This window comes from Arachis duranensis, chromosome 10 (assembly GCF_000817695.3).
Source record: "Arachis duranensis cultivar V14167 chromosome 10, aradu.V14167.gnm2.J7QH, whole genome shotgun sequence".
NCBI classification, from domain to species: Eukaryota; Viridiplantae; Streptophyta; class Magnoliopsida; order Fabales; family Fabaceae; genus Arachis; species Arachis duranensis.
The window spans coordinates 104,632,842-104,651,268 of NC_029781.3; the positions used below are offsets into that span (position 1 = coordinate 104,632,842).

Below are 18,427 nucleotides of genomic sequence, written 5' to 3' on the forward strand. Positions count from 1 at the left end.
TTTGCATGTGTTTGAGTTACCTGATATAATCTGCACGCTCTTCGATGGAAGAATGCGGTTTTGGTTTTTTAATGTTATTTGGGACACAAGCTTCATACCTCTTATTGATTACTGTATTTCCACCCAATTTCACCAATTCATCAACTTGTTCGTCTGTCCAGTCATCTAGTTTCAGCGATAGAACCTATATGAAAATCAAATCATGTGCAAGAATTCCCATTTACGAAAATACGATTCAAATCATGTTTAGAAACACTATACTATTTCCAAATATCTGTACAGCTTAACTATCAGTGACGAATTACTGATCTTGATTAGAAAAACTATTCAAGAACTTTCCCTTTTCAAGAAAACATGATCTTATTTATCACAGATTTTTCATTTCTCACAGGAGGGTAGTCTAAAGGCATGCTGGTAGCAGAGATAGTTTTAGGAAAATAACCATTTTACTTTTCTAAAATAAATTCAAAATTATAAGCAATTTTGAACTTGGGAAAAAAGAAAAAGAGTTTCGAACACGCAAGTACAGCAGGTTCCAAACACACTAGGCTTCGTTCCTTCAATAAGCAAATAAGCACACAAGAATCGTACCTTCGATATATGGACTCCTAGGCTTCTATGTATGCCAGAACATTGGATGCAAATAAATACTCCAAGACTTGAAGACCTGATATTCAACGAATGCAGTGAATAAAATCAAATGAAGATGATGTTCTGATAAATTTAACACCAACGTGACAACAAATTCATGATATCATTTGTCATGTCTTAAAAAACTCTTCCTCAATTCTTCTATTAATACAGAAAAAATAAAATCAAATTCAAATGAAATTAGTAGTAAAAAATTAGTAAAGCAATTACCCAAGATTTTGTTAAAAACATAGATATGTACACAAATGTAAACTTTAAGTTGAATCCAAAAATTTCATAAAGTACATAAGGGCTATTTCACCCAAGAACGATGAAGATGTAAACATAAGTTAACTATATGAATTTGTATTTGTTTGGAAGAATACTACAGCAAGTCAGCAACATTTATTCAAGATATATGATAATTTTATTTGAAAGTGATGAGCAACGAACAATAAGTATAGCCCAAATTCCTCAAAAATCAAGATAATACTTACGCCCATTTTGGATCTGATGATCCGCAATCGGCACAGAACCTGTTCCCCGCTTGACGCATCAGATTGTCGAGCCTTTCTTGTGGAGTTACTAATAGGAAATAAGAGAAAATTGTATGTTATAAAGTAAAGAGATATGTGAACTAAGCTTCTTTTGAAGGGGATAATAACATTAGCCAAAGACATTGCAAGACATTTCAACACTGTGCCTAAAGATTATCAAGCATCATTCCGTTAGTTTCCTTGTTTTATTTAGGCGTTTCTGCCCCAATGTTTATCAAAAAAAAAAAAAATGAAGCATCATTGCACAAAACTAAGGTACATGAGGAACTATAATCTCAAACTTCTGAAATCCTCTCATACTTTTAGTTAACACAGTTTGTAAATTTGCAATTCTCTTTTCTTTGTTCCATCCATAATGCAATTGACTGACACCGTTCTGGTTGACAGGAACTTTCTTGAAATTACAAAATGTTGAAAATATTCAACAAATAGAATTTTCCATTTCATCTTTAAAATTAAAAGCAGGAAGCATCAACATGTTTTTCTGAGATTTCTCATATATCAAATTATCAGTGGCAAAATCATTAAGTATGGTCTTGGCAAAAACGCCCATCTTAGACATCTAACGCTGTCCCATTGTCAACTGCGTACTCGCAACAAATACATAGCACAAAAGCATATATAGTTATAGACTTCACAAACCAAAATAGAGCTATCAATACCAAAATAAGTAAAGAATATAAAAGGTATGATAATTACCATGAGGTAGCCATTGGCTTCTTTGACTTTGGGAATTCAAACTTGGTGTTTCAGAGCAGAAGAGATCAAAAAGGCAAGCTCCTGTTGACCCTACAGTAGCGAGATTTTATTCAGTAGTAAGCCTCCCATGGTGCCATCACAAATTTGTGAAATTGCAGGAGTTCATCACTTGAATTTAATTTTAAGTTCCACCATTAGAAAATCACCACATTATAAAAAAATATTAAAAGCTTCTCTGTACCCTTTAATCACATTTTGGGTCTTGCTACAAACTTACAATTAGTGCTGGGGTGAAAAGAAATTTATGGATAAAATTTTATCATTTTTATGTGAAAAACACACATAGAACTCATTCATGAAAAAGTCCACCCTATTCTTATTCACCTTCTTATATCCCAAGTTATCCTTTTCTTGAAAGCTATGCTTAAGAGAATTACAAATAACACCTTTGTTTAAATCATTTATGCAGGATAGTAGCAGTAACACTAATTACCTAATATTTTAAATTACATACATAATTTTTAGGTTCCCTATAACAATGGAATTGCATCATCAATTCTCATTCATTAACCAAAAAGGGGGCACATGGAAAAATTGAATAATTAAATGTTCTATCAGATATATGAATGAATTGATTCTAGTCAACATCTATTTTTCATTATATTCCTTTGAAAAAAAAAAAAAAACCTTTTTCTTTCACCTGAGACACCGTTACCTTCAGAATTTCCCTGCCGTACAGCCATCTCCAGCCTCCAAAAATTGAAAACCAAAATCAAGAAATGACTCTACAATCTGAGAATAAAAATTATTTTTTTTCCCTCCACTTAAAATTGGTTATTTATCAAAGCCACCCTCCTTAATTCTCTGCAACAAAATCAACAAAAGGGTCAAAAATTCAAAGGCCAACGAAAGGAATCATAAAAATTAACAAGTTTTTTTAAGAACAATTGAATTGAAAGAAAACATACAAGGAGATTCTAAAAGCGGTCAACCCTTCATGGTGAAAGCTTGAAACCTAAATTGAAAAGTCGCTTTGAAAGGGAAGAAATTTAAAAAAAAAAAGCAATAATTCGTTTTGATCTGAAGATGATTGGGTTTATTGTGAAAGTCAACGTATTAAGATTTTGGAATGTAGGAAATGAATGAAGCTTTTTCTTTTTCTTTCTTTTCATGAATTATTTTGACTCAGCCTAAAAAACAAAAGGGGTTGAATATAGAAATTTCTAGATTTTTTTTTCTTTTCATATATATATATATAATATTATGTGTGTGTTAAAAAATAAATTAAAATAATTTTAAGAAACGATTACATTACTTAAAATGTATTTTATTTTATGTTTAATTACTTTGTTGGTCTCTATAGTTTTGCGAAGTTTTCAATTAGGTTCCTATACTTTTTTTTTCTTTTTAATTGGGTTCCTGCACCAAAATTATTTTCAATTGAGTCTCTATATTTTTTCTTTTTATTTGAGTCCCTGCACTATTTTTTTTAGTTGGGTTCCTATACAATTAAGCCAATTACTATTAAAAAAGATCTAATTGGAAAAAAAAATTGGTGTAGGGATCTAATTAAAAAAAAAAGTATATGGACCTAATTAAAAATTTTGCGAAACCATAAGGGCCAACAGAGTAATTAACCCTTTATTTTATTGATTTAGTTAATAAGTAAAGAATATTTATATTGGTTAGTATAATTTTATACTTTTTATATATTTTAAAATTTACATTTTGATTATTTATATTTTTTATTAAAAATTTCAACTTCTAATATTTTTAAAAATGTTTCTTAAAATATTTATTAACAAAAACTTTTATTGTTGAAATAAAATATTGTAAACAAAATTCTATCATGCTTGGTTTATTATCTTTTTTTCTGAGAATCTCAATAATCAAAGCACCTTCATCTGATTCTAGTATCATCGTTATTTGTTGAAAACATTAGTATCTCCAAAATTGTAACCTAATCTTATTCTTTGTTTACTTCAATTAGGATTTTTATTTTAGTGTCTTGGAGTTTGATTTTGCATGTTATCATCATAGTTTATGATAGATTTTGTTAGCTTAATTCTTTATTAATTCTAACCTTTTTCACCCATTTTTAGAGGAAAAAAGCATTGAACTAGAATACATATATTTTTTTTTTAAATAATAGAGCTATAAACAAAATATTGTGCTGCTTTTTTATTTCATGGTTTGCCAATATTACTCTCAAATACCAAAGTGTCATTGGTTCCATCTTTGGTTTTATTACTCGCATTTTTTCTACTAAATTTTAGTATCTATATGGGTAAATAATTTTAGTTTTTTCTCATACTAATGCTTCGGATCTTTCTATATGGATACACTACTTTAACCTTTTTTCTCATACTAAATTTTGGAGACTTTTGATAAAATTATATGTTATACAACCCAAAGACACACTATTTTATTAAATGTTTTATCTTTAAATTCTTCCTGTTGTAATAATAAATCATGATCTTTCATTAGATATTAGATATACACAATATTTGTTTTTTTTTTAATATTACCTCTCTAGCATTTTTCTTCCAACATTCATCTTACATCAAACACAAAATTAAATATCCTAAGAATATTTTAACAAAAAGTAGTTTACCACAATCTCATTTAAATTTTTTATCTAATATAAAAATTTAATTACAAAATTTTAAATCGTAAAGTTTAATTAATAATTCTCTAAAACTATTAAATTGTGTTTGTTTGTAGAGATTGTAATTAAAATTAAAAGATAAAAAATAAAAACTCATTATTATATTTAATAATTAGANTATATTTTGTGTCATGTACTCATGCTGTGTTGAGGTGAGGAGGTGGAAGGGAAGATGAGGGAGGGTGAGGGTGTTGGAGTCTCTTGGGATTGATTTTTGTTAATTTTTAATTAATAAAGATAATTCAATAATTTTATTTGTTTTAATTTTTATATTTATTTTAAATTAAATAAAATATTAAGACATAAATAAATTCTACACATTTTAAGTCAAATATAACACAAATATTTAATTTTTTTTATAACGTTTAAATTTAGTATATGTGTCATAATTTTTATCTTATATCTCCTTTTCAAACGCAACCTAACCATTTTAGAATAAATTTAAAACTTTTTTGGGGAAAATATTTATATTTTATTTTAAATAAAATAGAGCAAGCCGGATCCAAAAAGGGTCAATTTTCGGTTTGGCGACCCGGAAACGAGAATCCCTCAATCCTCCTCATTCCTGAGTCACAGACTCAACTCAACTCAACAAGCTCACGCCTCACGCAGCTGAGATTCGAATTTCGATCGTTCTTCTTTCTGCTCCGTTCTCAATTTTCCCTCATTCTTTTCTCTCTAACCAAACACTCTCAATACCCTGCTTCAGGTAAAACTAAAGCTTCATCTTCTATTTTGATTTTTTCTTTTTCGCTTCGTTGAAGGGGGAACAATAAAAAAAAGTAACTGAAACCCAAAATTCAAAGACCCTTTCTCACCCAAACCCCCAAAGGTATGCGCTTTCGTGATTCCTTCTTCAATTTATTTCTATTCCGATTTCGCCCTTCTATATTTTTATCTGCTTATATAACCCCCACTGTGATTCGATGATTGGGGAAGTAACCTTCGCTTGCTACTGTTTCTTCTGCTTTGCTGTTAATTTAATGCACTGCGAGGTTTTTAGTTTTTAGTTTTTAGGTTACACTTACACTTGTTTTATTGTTTCATAAAGTGAAGTATGTTTACATGTGCATGTGTATTTTTCAGGTTAAATTTGGCATCAAAATGCCAGATGTTCAGGCCCTTGTCAATGATTTTGTCAATCAACTTAAAAAACGGTATATTTTTTTCTTTTTTGTACCTTTTATTAGTCATAAGGTTGTTTGAGTTCAATGGTTGATGAAAGTAGGAACCATCTTCTGATTTGTGAATTTAAGAACTAATTTAGCGGCTTTCTTTTGTGTGTGTGCGGTATTAGTAAAATTGAAGGGTCTCAGGCCACAGCAAAGCAGACAGCGGAGGTGCTTCGGTCTGTGATTTCGCAGCAGCGCGTGCCACACACAAACCAGGCTGCAGCTTTGATTAATGCAGTAAGGGCAGTTGGGGAGCAGCTTATTGCTGCAAATCCTGTTGGTATGTAGAAATTTAGCCCCTTCTTTTAGAATTTTAGTATAGAAATGATAGGTTTTTTTATTATACAGCCAACCTCATCTAGTGAGATAAGACTTAGTTGTTTGTTATGTACCTTGGGGGATTTAAGGGTGTGTTTGAGAAAGTTGAAAAGTTAAACTTATTTCAATAATCACTTTTTATATAATTGGTCGTGTGATAGTTAATTTATATTTGGATAACTTTGCTAAGAAGTAACCCTAAAATTACTATGTAGTATATGGAATGACTGTTTGGTATGATCATAAGCTTCAAAAGGTTGATATAACTATAGGCTAGTTTTCAGCTTTATGATAAGCTTTCAATTATAATCGGGAAAAAAATGATATCCAAGCATGCTCCTCTAAAGTGAGCATGCATGTATAAGGAGTTAACTGCCCTTGGATCAACAACTTCCATTGTGCAGTGAGCTCTACTTAATGATCCAAGGGTAGCTAACATTTTACTTTCCTATTTTAGAAGAATCAAATTTATGTCTAGAGATCTATTTGCCTAGCTCCACCTTCTGTCAAAAGATATTTTACAGTCACATGCATTAGTGGTTAATTTGGAATTATGGAGGTCAATTTCATTTGCATATTATAACATGTCATGCATGTGATTGCAGAGCTAGCAGTGGGAAATATTGTGAGGCGTATTTTACACATTATAAGGGAGGAGGATCTTTCCCTTGCAACAGCTGCTATGGCTGGTTTGGGGCTGTCAGTTGCTAGTGATGATGAAGATGACATGGAGCGAAGTGACCAGCCCATTCTATCTGCTGCTGCTGTTGCAGCTGCTGCAAGAAGCACCTTGCGTCCACCATCCTTGCAAACTCTTCTAGAGGATATGCCTGATTCAGCTGCTGTTCCACACACGTCTTCCTCAGGGGGTGATTCTGAAGGGAAAAGCAGATGTGAGGATGCATGTTATTACTGGATTTCTTCTCTGTGTGTTCACTTTGTTTGCTCTACTTATCCCATGTTACTGTGGGTGTATTTGATGATAAAATCATTGTTATTTTATTGGTGTATTGCATGTGTTTTTTGAGTTTTGCTTTGTTTTTCTCTATTTCAGCGGTTGACAAAGGTTCAAGAGGTCGGAAGTTGAAGCATGATGTCATTGAAGCAGTTAATGAACTTATTCAGGACATATCCACTTGCTATGAACAAATAGCTGAGCAAGCAATAGAGCACATTCATCAAAAGTTTGTTTCTTCATAAACTATCTTATGATATACTCTTACGCTCTTGTTATTTTAAGGTGTTTGTTGCCTTGTTTAATGACATGTTATACTTGCTCCCCAAAGCTCAGATTGATCTGTGACTGTGAAAATCTTGTGTGTAAAACTTTACATATTTGTGCTTTCAACTCATTTGAGTGTCTACAATCTACCTAGAATCATGCATTTTTATTTTTGGATCAATTCTAGGACTCCCTGCATTTTCGCAAATAGGCATTGATAAATGGGTCCAACATTGTCTACACTATTTTTTATAGTATGGAAGACTGCACTTGGTAGGTAGGGTAGGGTAGACCAATGCAGATGGAATATCTTTCTACGGTAACTGTTTATCTTTATGTCGAAGCATGATGGCATTACTAATTACTGGAATAGCTATAATTCTCTGTCTGACATAATTGGTCAGAGCTAATATGTATATAATATTCAATTCCCTAATGTTTATATTTGATGCATGTCATGTAACTATCAGGACAAATGTTTTTATGTTTGTTGAAGCAACTCTGATCTGGTTCATTGCGTTGTTCTTATTGGGAGAATGGGTTATTGCTTCCATCCATGTTACTCAGATTAAAGGCTTGATAATATTTTTTACTAGCATTAGGGTCCATACGCGCTCTGCATATTTACAGTTGATTTATCAGCTTCTGTCTTGTTATTGGTGTCTGTTTCTTTTTATTTCTTTCTATTTACATAGAAGAAAATTATATTTTATTTAACCATTTACACTACTCTTTGCGTGATTTCCAGTGAGGTAATATTGACCCTGGGCAGTTCAAAAACTGTGTTGGAATTTCTTTGTGCTGCAAAGGAAAAAAAGAGATCATTTAAGGTCTTTGTTGCCGAGGGTGCACCAAGGTTGGTATTAGAGGCTACATACCATTTGCAAGGGTTGATGCTGGTTTTTCAGCATTTGATTTGATTATATTCTGCATTGATCGTTTTCTGTTTATGATACATTCAATTAGATATCAAGGACACCTCCTTGCAAAAGATTTGGCTGCTAGAGGCTTACAAACCACAGTAATTACTGATTCAGCAGTTTTTGCCATGATTTCCCGAGTTAACATGGTATGCACTGATCCTGGCAATATATTTTTAAGAAATGAGACTCTTATGCTGAAGTCAAATTGGTTTCGTCATATATAGGTTATAGTTGGAGCTCATGCTGTGATGGCTAATGGTGGAGTGATCGCCCCGGTTGGTTTGAATATGGTTGCACTTGCAGCTCAAAGGCATGCTGTTCCATTTGTCGTACTTGCTGGGAGTCACAAGGTTTATATTGTTAAACATTTTCTCATCTTTTTCTTCTCAGGTTATAATGTTAAACATGTTCCTTATCTGCCTCATTTGTAACATCCTAGGAGACAAGAGTTATGGCATTTGATGTCTGCATGTAATCTATTTCATTGTTATGCTAAATCATAAAATGGGAACTATATATATATATATATAATGGTTTCTGAAAATATGAATGTCTGGGACACGAGTTGAATCTCTTCTTGTTGCATGTATATTCCTAATTAACATGGGTTGAAATATCAGAATCACAAGTTTAAGCTGAAAACCACGTCCTGCTCAATAGTTGGACTAAAGTTGTATGGTTTCTTAATTTCAATTTTAGCCATATGTTAAGGTATTGTGTGTATGTTGATCAATTGAGTTTGAAGATGTGTAAATTGGATTACCAGAATCAAAATAAACAATATGAATTTGTTGCTTCTAATTTAATTTAGTGAATTTTCAAAATCAATCACCAAACAATATTGGATAGATCCAAACCAAATTATAGAGATTTGAAATTTGGAGTTTAACAATATTCTGTACAATAAGAATGAAACAGCTGGATCTTAGTTATTGATTCACTTGAGTGCTAACCATTTATTGCTAGTATGACAACTTTAGTGCCGTATCCTTGCGTAGGAATTAAATTGGGTTGCTTCATAGTTTTAGTTATCGACCATCTTGCTATTGTTGAAAGTTGCTTTATCTTGTTAACAGCTGTGCCCTTTGTATCCGCACAATCCTGAAGTCCTACTGAATGAGCTGAGATCCCCATCTGAGCTACTTGACTTTGGGGAATTCTCAGATTGCATGGATTCTGCTAGCGGCGCTGGCTCTCTTCACATTGTTAATCCAACATTTGATTATGTGCCACCTAAACTCGTTAGTTTGTTTATTACTGACACGTAAGTTGAACTGAAGTAGATGAAATTCTCAAATAGCTTATCGTTATCTCCTGAAAATTAATGTGCTAATTGGTATCTCTTTCCGTATTTGATAATCTGCAAATTACTTCTCAGTGGAGGGCATAACCCGTCCTATATGTACCGACTCATAGCGGATTACTACTCGGCTGATGATCTGGTGGTGAAAGGAAGGCCTACTACAGGGAGTTGAGCAATTGAGTTTCGGCTACCCTAATTTTTGTTCTATAATGGTAAGCCGTATGAAATTAATATTATATACTTCTGTTTGTCATTGTCTCTATATTGTATTGGTTAGTCACATTTTCTTAAACAGAAAGAACATGTAAAGAGGTTGAGTATTTTTTTGCATATTCAAAGATCAATGAAGCTTGATCCCTAAAGGGATGCTACATGCTACTATGGTTATGTCTGAATCTGAGTTTCTTTCCCATAATTCTTTCCCTCAGCTTGGTGTCTTCATCAATATGTTTCTGTTTTAAGAGGTCTCTTATAGGATGACGAATAGTTATACTATTGATAAATTCATATGGCCAAGTCTGTTTTTTTAAACCATAAATTCTGACTTTTCTAAAGTAAATTGACTTTTGATAATCAGTCTGTAAGTTACGACATATTATGCCGATTAATTCATGTAGTTTTACCCCTTTTGGCGAAAAGGGGCTTTGTTGTTGCATTTCTCTATTCTATCAACCCTGTGGAGCAATGACATTGCTCTGGTGAATTTTCAGGTTTCTGATGTTCTCTGATGAAGCATAGGCTAGAGCTACATGTTCACGATCATTTTGCGCGCAAGAAAGTGGGCCACATGTAACACTGGGGAACTGGGGGTTGACAAATTATATAGAGAAAAAGGGATATGGGAAAATTATCAGGTGAAACAAGATTGCATTTTTGTGGTTGCTGACCACGATGGGGTACACATTTTGTGCATATAACCCTTTTAGTCTTTGTTTAAGATCCAGCCTTTCTGATTTTTGGTCCATTCATGTGAGCATTCAAGAGTCCCCAACTTTCTGTTTTGATGTATATTTTTTTGTTACTCCCAGGAAAAAAAGGTATCAGAGATCTTTATTCTTTACACACAAATTTCTAGTTTAGTTTGTTTAGTTGATTTATTCCAACATGTAGTTGCCATAGAAACCTTTTATTCCTGGTATGTTATTTGGAGGCACAAGAATCATGAATTTTTGCAGGTGAATCATGAATGGCTTGTTTTGAGATGGCATTTAAATTCTTGAAATTGATGAGAATGTTTTCTTTGATTTGAAATTTGTTTATGATTAGTGCTAATAATCAGCTTTCAGAGACAACAATGATTCAATACAGAGTGAATAAATTTGGTTATGGTGTTTACTATTTGGGACTAAATTGGAACACTGAAAATTTGGTTGGAGGACCAAGTTTCAACTTTCATATAAAATTAATAAAAGATGTTCTATTCTATGTACTCTTAATTTAAGACTATTTATATTCAAATACAGAGAATATTTCATATATTTTTTACATTTTTTTAATGGTATTGGTACAACAACTATTTGTTCCAAATTTTAAATTTTCGATTTCTAACTTTTTATTTCTTTTCCCCCCTCACTGCTGAGTGCATTTACATAGGATATGCTTTTTAATAATCTGACTGAGATAAAAAAAAAAATTTAATTATAAGATTATTTACACTAAATTTTACTAAAATAGAATATTTAATTCTTATTTATGTATATTTTAGACAAATAGAATATATTGATTTTTTAAAACATATCAAATAGACATAGTTCTTGATTTACATGAAAGTTGTAAGAACAATTTATAAGAATTAACTTTTAATCAAATAGTGAATTTACATATATTACTCAATGGTGTAATAATTAGTTAAAGTTATGAGTGTTATTTAATCGTATATAATTAATTGTTGTAGTTTATATATACACTACAATGCAATATACCTTTTTTTTTAAATCTGGATTACTATATACTTATATATGCCTAAAAAAATTAAATATCTTCCTTACTTTGCGTGAAGCATCCATACATATATTTTCTCATTTATAAAACTGAAATAATTCTAAAAGAATACAAATATATCTTCCTCTTCTTTTTTCTTTTTATCGCTATTAATTTATTAATTTATATTAATCTGAAATTTAAAAACAAAATAAGGACAATTTACACAATTATAAATCACAATTCAATATTATACAAATACAATAAATTAAAAAAAGTTATATTGATTCTCTTTGTTTTTTATATAAACTTACACTTTTTAAAGTCTTACACAAATATACATAAACTACTAGTCTACTAGATAGCATTTGATGAAAAGATAGAGACAAAAAGACTGAGACTAAAAAACGGAGACTAAGAGACAAAAATTAAAATAAATCTATTCTATTTGGTGCAAAGTAGGAGACAGAAATTGAAACAAGAATGAAATTCTAATTTAATTTGTACAAAGGGTAAAATTGAAATTAATTAATTAAAATGAAGGTATTTTAGGTATAAAATGTTATTAAAGTTTCAGTCTGCATCTCTAAAACTTTTAATTTCCTGTATTCTCACTTTTTAGATGTACTGAAATACTTAAATTTTGGGATCAGAGACAAAAATTATAGTACCAATTTCTGAACTAACAAATATGATACTGAATTTTAGTCTTCCAATCTCTATCTCAATACCTCAAAACAAAAGCTACCCTATATAGTACATGGCAGTTTATGTGAAGATATATAAAACTCTATGAGGTAATAGCAATTTATATAAAAAATAAAAAAATCTAAATATAATTTTTTTATTTATTATATTTGTGTAATATTAAAATGTGTAAATTATCCAGAAAATAACCTTAAAATTAAAAGTAGGTAGCATGACAGTATGACACCTCCTGATATCCGTGCCTGCTTAAAAAGAAATCTGAAATGGGTTGGAACAGGGAAAACGGGTTATTTCCGGGTCAACCCGATTCGTGGTGGTATAAAACTCTGAGTTCTAGGGTTTTAGCGGTGTGTGGCTTTCGTGTTGTGTTGGATCTAATCACATAAACCCACTCAATTCATTTCATTTGATTTGACATAGCCATGACTGCTCAGACCCAAGAAGAGCTTCTTGCCGAGCATCTCGAACAGCAGAAGCTCCATGTAATTCATTTTCTCTTCAAAACAATCTTCTAATCCATTTTTGTTATATATATATTTTTTGGATCTTATTATATTTAACTTCTAGGTTTATTATAATTGTATTTGAGTATGCTTTTGGCTTCGGTTTGATTGTGTGCAAACTTTGTTGATTGTGTTTGATTAGGAGAGGTTTAGGTTTTATTATAATTGTATCTGGTTGCTGAGTTGTGCCCTAGGGTTTAGCGGAAGATTCTTGGTTCCAAGTTGAGCAATTCTAATGGACGAAATTGAAAGGTTTTTTTGGTATTAACAATATTCCTCAAGTTTGCAAGAGAAGGGATAATGTAATTTTGACATCAAACGTTGGCATATAAATTGTACTTAATAAATTATTAGTGAACACTAATATTTAGGAAACAATTTAATCGCTGGTCTAGTGGAACTATTGGAAAAAGGGAAAAAAATTACAAGTACACTTAGCAGATGATTGTTACAATTTGCAGGTAAAAGTAAGTACTTTGTAATTTCTATTGATTGTTGTGCTTTAGTATAAATGTAGCAGCTTAAGTGCCTTTTCACTCCATATTTGATTTCCTTCTATTTGCCCTATTTTAACATTTTAATATCTTTTGTAGCATGATGAGCCTGTAGTTGAGGATGAGGATGATGATGAAGAGGATGACGATGATGATGATGAGGATGATGACAAAGATGACGACGGTGAAGGTAAGTTATCAACTTATAAGTTATAACCCATTTCCATTCTTGCATTTCTTCAATTATTTGGTTGGAATTAGTATAAATTAAAAAATGTATGTGTTCAATGGATTATTTTGGCTAGCCTTGATTGTAGAAGTGGCCTTTATTATTATTAGTTTGAAATTGGGAAAAAAATTGTTTCACACTGTGCTGTGTCTTCTGTTAGGGGGCTTCTTTTACAAGGTGATAAACATGGTCCACAAAATTGTTGAGTTTTCCTTAAAAAATCTCACTATCCGGAATTTGATTTTATTTTTGTTTAACAAAATGCTTTCTATATCTGATTCTTAACCTTTGTTTGATTGTTAAGTTTTTAAAAATCACTATGTTGCGTTTACTAAATTGATGGTTGTAATAAATTACTTGGGAATCATAAAATGGTTGGATGAAATTCATAGACTTGTTTACTTTGTATTTGAATTCTGAAAATGCATTTAGATATTTATACCACTCTTATATATAACTGAAATAATGCCTGCTATAAATTATGGTTGCAATTCACAAAAAAGGGACTGTTTCTATTGCAGGACATGAAGGTGAGGCTGGTAGGTCCAAGCAGACGAGGAGTGAGAAGAAGAGTCGCAAGGCAATGCTCAAACTTGGAATGAAACCTGTGTCAGGTGTCAGCCGCGTCACAGTAAAAAAGAGCAAAAATGTTAGTTCTTGATATATTATTTTAATTTTGATAAATTTTCCATTTGTTAAATCTCCTCTATACTGCCCGATTGACCATTTTTTACTTCTGTCAGATCCTATTCGTTATCTCAAAACCAGATGTATTTAAAAGCCCAACATCCGACACATACATCATATTCGGGGAAGCTAAGATCGAAGACTTGAGTTCACAGCTACAAACTCAGGCAGCAGAACAGTTCAAGGCTCCCAATTTGGCTAATGCAGGACCGAAACCCGAATCTTCCAGCGTTGCCCAAGATGATGAGGATGTGGATGAGACTGGTGTAGATCCCAAGGACATAGAGTTAGTGATGACTCAAGCTGGTGTTTCAAGACCAAAAGCAGTTAAAGCTCTCAAAGCTGCCAATGGGGATATTGTTGCGGCCATTATGGAGCTCACTACTTGATGGGCATATTCGGGAGAATATTAGTATTTTGGACTCGAGCTATCTTGCTGTGTTGATGGAAATTTTTGCTCTCCTTGGTTTTTTAAAATAGTGGTTTGTACCAATAGTGTTTTCTTAAGATTTTCTGTGTATTGTCTGGTATGGAAGAGAATGAAGGCACATTTGCAGCATTGGTATGTTTGATGCCAAGAATTTCAATCATGATTAGCAATTATCTTTTTGTTGGTTTGCAGCTCGTATGATCTTTCATGAATCATGATTGTCATGAACACTCAATACAAAACCCATTTTAAAAATGGGAAAAGCTTCTTAAATATAATAAAAGATTAAAGTGGTTGGAATATGATGTAAAACAAGCTAATCAACTATCTTCGATTGCTTGTTTTCATGCACGTATGAATCCATCATTCACATTTTGAATAAACAATCCAATTGGTAGTTGACTATATGCAATTTGGATGAGTTTGTAACGTGGCATTTATCTTTGGGAGTTACACAATTTCGAACATAAGTAGAATTTGCAACATAAGCCACGATTTTTCAATATATACCCCCCAGAAGTTTGAGAATACCAGTTATTCAAACATGACAGACAACCCAAGCTGGACAATTATGAGAGTAATCATAAGCAATTTAGTACTCCGTCAAATTATATATTAAAAAAAAGAAGAGATGCTATATGATTTCAAGTTTAAATGACTAAAATTTAGGAAATTCATTACAAACATCATACTACACTGAATAATGTTACATGTCTTGCATATTTAAATAGTACACAATAAGTACAGAGTCACATGTAAAAGAATCCTGCATGCCATTATCTTATCAAAAACAAAATTACAAATAACTCTAAGAAAGCAAATCAACAAATGACATCACAAAGGGTTGCTGGCATGACCAATTTGATCACATCTGCTCCACATCAAACCAGAAAAGAAGTGAAGTTCTGGCATATATCACTCTTACTCGTTGCAAGGACAGATCGCCACTTGTCAATACGGCTTTGGCACCCCCTTCAATGCGAGTTTGAGAAACAAATACACCGTCACCATTACTCTTTTCCTGTAAGGGAAGAACCTCGGTGCTATTGGCTGTACTCACAATGGGACAGGAGAGATAGTCCAGAGGATTGGTTTCACATTGAAGTATGCATCCATCTATGGTTAGCCTTCCCTTTCTGTGTAGCAAGCAACAGCCAAGCTCTGCCTTCACAGTTAAGTTTGCCAATTTACAGGTGGAAAGGAACTCCAACGCACTGCTCAGATGAAAAAAGGAAACGTGCATGCCAAATGTCGCTGAAGATGGAATATATGGTGGTACTTCAATGCTCAAGGAGCCATTTCCAAGATGCCGGATATCAAAACAGCAGGCGATATAACAGAGCGTCTAACGATAGACAAAAACCATAACTGAACCCTTGAAATCCAGCAAGATGGAAGTGACTCCTAGATATCACTTCTAAAGTTCACTACATGAGATAAAAATATGTATGTGAAGAAATTGCAAACCTGTCTGCGCCTCGAGAACATGTGAGTGTCGTGTCATCTGGAAGCTCACCTGCACCAACCTGAACAAAGGTCGTTGATTTTGGATGGCAAAGTATTGAGATATTTTCTATCATTAACACTTACTGCTTCCCGAAGAATTAGATTCACAGAGGCACAAACTCCAGTTAGCAAGTCTTGCCCATTATTCAGACGAGGCAACTCCTAATCTAGTGTTAACTTATGAAGTTATGAACCTAAATGTTTCCAGTGATACTAGTAAAAACTAAACAAGCTGAAACTTTTTATTTAGATGATAGAAATTCATTGATTAATGGCTGAAATACAAAGAGGAGCTCACTTAATTACACCTGGAAAAGAGTACAGAACTGGAAGGGCTGCAAAATGTGTAATGCGCAATTTCAAGGAAAGTCAAGGTTGGATGGTTTACCCTCTAAGAGGTACTGTTTAACCATATGCAATCATTTCAATGATATTCCCGTGCAGGTGTCTGTTACAGAAGATTATGCATATGGTTGAGCAAATTAGGTCATTAGGACAAGTCCTTTAAGCTGAACCAGTGTACCCAAAATGAGGACATTAGTGGCAGTGATAGTCATAAAGATAAGGGATACTTATGCTAGCTGATTCTAATGGTGGGAATCCTGCACTAAGAACAACACTTGGTTGATTATCACAAATGCGTACTTAAGATTCTAAACCCTCTATGATCTCAAATACCTATGACATTTTTCTAGGACTATATTGGCTCTATTTGAAATACATGGAGGATTTTTGAGGATTACAGAACAGAGGTGCCTGCAGGGCATATTCTTGAATGGGCCAAGACTGAATTCAGATGACAGACTGCTAGTTCCTTTGCAGAATCAACGATATTTCCCAATTAAAAGATGAGAAAAATGGATAGATTTATGGAAATAATAAAATGAAGGTGATGAAACCGGAAAACAGGTGAAGGCCTTACATGCACTCTTAGTCTTTAGAAAATAAATAAATGAATAAAGACTCCATCGGTTCTTTTCTTTTCACTTAAGAATATCATATTGTTAATTTCAGCAGGGGATTAACCAAGTGATACTTCATTTCCTCCTTATCATATAAGAGAATTGGACAACTCACCAAGCAAATTGGTTTCTTTATTTGAATGTTAGAGACGCAGTGAACTCCACCAGCTGCTATTAAAATGGTGTCACCTGGTCTGTAAGAAGAAAAAAACAGTGAGCATTAATACACATCCTGAGGGGAAATCTAGAGTGATGCACACATATCATTAATTTTACATACCTTGAAGCAGCGACAGCAGTTTCAATGCTGGGGAAAACACCAGGTTCGGATAAGTCTTTGACCGATCGATCTACTCTGAGCCACAGGCGAGGGTGACATGCCAAGTAATTCCATCTGTGGCAAACGAGGGCGGTATTAAAGCGATCTGCAAACTCAATAGAAGCTTCGTGACAAAACATGCTCCAAATTATGTTAATTGTTTCCATTTTAGAGAGGATTGAAGTGTTAGTACAAGGATAGGTGTAATCATGACCACAAGGGTGCTGATTATTTGTTTAGTTGTTAAATTTCTTCAAACGTTTTAATCAAACTTGACACCCCCATATATTATATGAATAATGCTACACATCCAAGTTTTTTTGTTAATCAAGTCCAACCAAATTGTTCTAATATAACAAAAATCAGCCATGACTAACATTATTCCAAGTCTTATTGTTTAACTTGGTTGGACTTGGTTCATAAAAAGATTTAAATGTTTAGCATTCCTCTCTATATATAATCTTCAAGCTGCAAATTTTTACATCATATCTACCTCTCCAGAGTACGTAACTAACTAAACAACATATACATAAAACCTTGATTTAAGCCTCAATTTCGAAGCCGTTTCACGCAATTTGTAATAACTAACAGTTCACCCAATTTCAAAACCTAGTTCAATTTTGCGAATTCCGAATTGCATACCAAATGGGAAGTGAAGCATCATAAATCCCCAGATCAAAGACACCAAACAGCAAAATTGGAGCAATTAAAACCCGAGTGTTTTTTAATTGAGGGTAAAGATTAGGACTTTAAGGGGCATACCAGGAATTGGGGGAAGGAAGCTGAATATATGCATAAGACAACCATCATCGAGATTATTGATGGGAGAGCACGAAGAAGAAGAAGAAGAAGAAGAGGAGGAGACTCTCTTTCTGGAACACCTCTTCCAGTTGCCCTCTTCCATGAGAGAGGTGTCGCTCTGTAAATTAATTATAATAATTATCGAAATAAATATTTTAAAATATTTATCGAAATAAATATTTATTTTTTATTTTGTTTATACAATAAAATAATTTTATATGTAAATAAAATAAAATAAGTAGACGTATATATTTCGTTTATACTGTAAACGAGATAGATATACACTTTCACCTATTTTATTTTATTTACACAATAAATAAAATACATATAAAATTATCTCATTTATATTGTAAATAACATAAAAAAAGATATTTAT

General features: G+C 32.6%; 4 protein-coding genes across 6 annotated transcripts in view; 2 read left to right on the forward strand and 2 right to left on the reverse strand.

Moving 5' to 3' along the window:
* LOC107471990 (probable ADP-ribosylation factor GTPase-activating protein AGD11) overlaps window positions 1-3,022 on the reverse strand; it is a 4,278-nt gene extending 1,256 nt beyond the window's left edge. The window contains exons 1-6 of one of the 2 annotated variants that reach the window (XM_016091553.3): window positions 2,855-3,022; window positions 2,602-2,750; window positions 1,887-1,976; window positions 1,128-1,215; window positions 592-667; window positions 21-184 (exon numbers count right to left, since the gene is read on the reverse strand). In XM_016091553.3, the coding sequence (XP_015947039.1) occupies window positions 21-184; window positions 592-667; window positions 1,128-1,215; window positions 1,887-1,976; window positions 2,602-2,629 (446 nt within the window). In that variant the 5' untranslated portion in view covers window positions 2,630-2,750; window positions 2,855-3,022. Of the gene's footprint in view, window positions 1-20; window positions 185-591; window positions 668-1,127; window positions 1,216-1,886; window positions 1,977-2,586; window positions 2,751-2,854 lie in introns of both variants that reach the window. The other variant, XM_016091552.3, reaches the window with a different exon arrangement.
* Window positions 3,023-5,077: 2,055 nt separating this feature from the next.
* LOC107471963 (uncharacterized) lies at window positions 5,078-10,745 on the forward strand. Of its 2 annotated transcripts, none has more exons than XM_016091522.3 (11): window positions 5,078-5,386; window positions 5,641-5,711; window positions 5,852-6,006; window positions 6,650-6,937; window positions 7,099-7,228; window positions 8,015-8,122; window positions 8,233-8,335; window positions 8,414-8,539; window positions 9,266-9,453; window positions 9,568-9,704; window positions 10,203-10,745. In XM_016091522.3, the coding sequence occupies exons 2-10, from the start codon at window positions 5,659-5,661 to the stop codon at window positions 9,662-9,664; spliced, it is 1,248 nt and encodes a 415-aa protein (XP_015947008.1). In that variant the 5' UTR covers window positions 5,078-5,386; window positions 5,641-5,658; the 3' UTR covers window positions 9,665-9,704; window positions 10,203-10,745. The 2 variants fall into 2 exon arrangements, with proteins under 2 accessions (XP_015947008.1, XP_015947009.1); XM_016091523.3 differs by having other exon boundaries at window positions 5,078-5,263.
* A 1,691-nt stretch (window positions 10,746-12,436) lies between these two features.
* Window positions 12,437-14,642, forward strand: LOC107471977 (nascent polypeptide-associated complex subunit alpha-like protein 1). The gene is made up of 4 exons (XM_016091541.3): window positions 12,437-12,602; window positions 13,217-13,307; window positions 13,868-13,995; window positions 14,090-14,642. Exons 1-4 carry the CDS (start codon window positions 12,543-12,545, stop codon window positions 14,420-14,422), a joined length of 612 nt encoding a protein of 203 aa, XP_015947027.1. The 5' UTR covers window positions 12,437-12,542; the 3' UTR covers window positions 14,423-14,642.
* Window positions 14,643-15,112: 470 nt separating this feature from the next.
* On the reverse strand, window positions 15,113-18,166 carry LOC107471972 (F-box protein SKIP5). The gene is made up of 5 exons (XM_016091535.3): window positions 18,013-18,166; window positions 17,212-17,356; window positions 17,047-17,125; window positions 15,931-15,989; window positions 15,113-15,677 (listed from the first exon to the last, which is right to left on the reverse strand). Exons 1-5 carry the CDS (start codon window positions 18,152-18,154, stop codon window positions 15,329-15,331), a joined length of 774 nt encoding a protein of 257 aa, XP_015947021.1. The 5' UTR covers window positions 18,155-18,166; the 3' UTR covers window positions 15,113-15,328.
* Window positions 18,167-18,427: the final 261 nt, after the last annotated feature.

What these genes read in the sequence shown, in the direction of transcription:
- LOC107471977 (XM_016091541.3), top strand. Translation starts at nt 12,543, where the DNA reads ATGACTGCTCAGACCCAAGAAGAGCTTCTTGCCGAGCATCTCGAACAG. An exon ending in TCGAACAGCAGAAGCTCCAT is followed by an intron (nt 12,603 to 13,216) that starts GTAATTCATTTT and finishes TATCTTTTGTAG; the next exon opens with CATGATGAGCCTGTAGTTGA. An exon ending in CAGTAAAAAAGAGCAAAAAT is followed by an intron (nt 13,996 to 14,089) that starts GTTAGTTCTTGA and finishes TACTTCTGTCAG; the next exon opens with ATCCTATTCGTTATCTCAAA.
- LOC107471963 (XM_016091522.3), top strand. Translation starts at nt 5,659, where the DNA reads ATGCCAGATGTTCAGGCCCTTGTCAATGATTTTGTCAATCAACTTAAA. An exon ending in GTCAATCAACTTAAAAAACG is followed by an intron (nt 5,712 to 5,851) that starts GTATATTTTTTT and finishes GTGCGGTATTAG; the next exon opens with TAAAATTGAAGGGTCTCAGG. An exon ending in TACTTGCTGGGAGTCACAAG is followed by an intron (nt 8,540 to 9,265) that starts GTTTATATTGTT and finishes TCTTGTTAACAG; the next exon opens with CTGTGCCCTTTGTATCCGCA.
- LOC107471972 (XM_016091535.3), bottom strand. Translation starts at nt 18,154, where the DNA reads ATGGAAGAGGGCAACTGGAAGAGGTGTTCCAGAAAGAGAGTCTCCTCC. An exon ending in ACTGCTGTCGCTGCTTCAAG is followed by an intron (nt 17,126 to 17,211) that starts GTATGTAAAATT and finishes TTCTTCTTACAG; the next exon opens with ACCAGGTGACACCATTTTAA. An exon ending in TGTTCTCGAGGCGCAGACAG is followed by an intron (nt 15,678 to 15,930) that starts GTTTGCAATTTC and finishes TCATCTGAGCAG; the next exon opens with TGCGTTGGAGTTCCTTTCCA.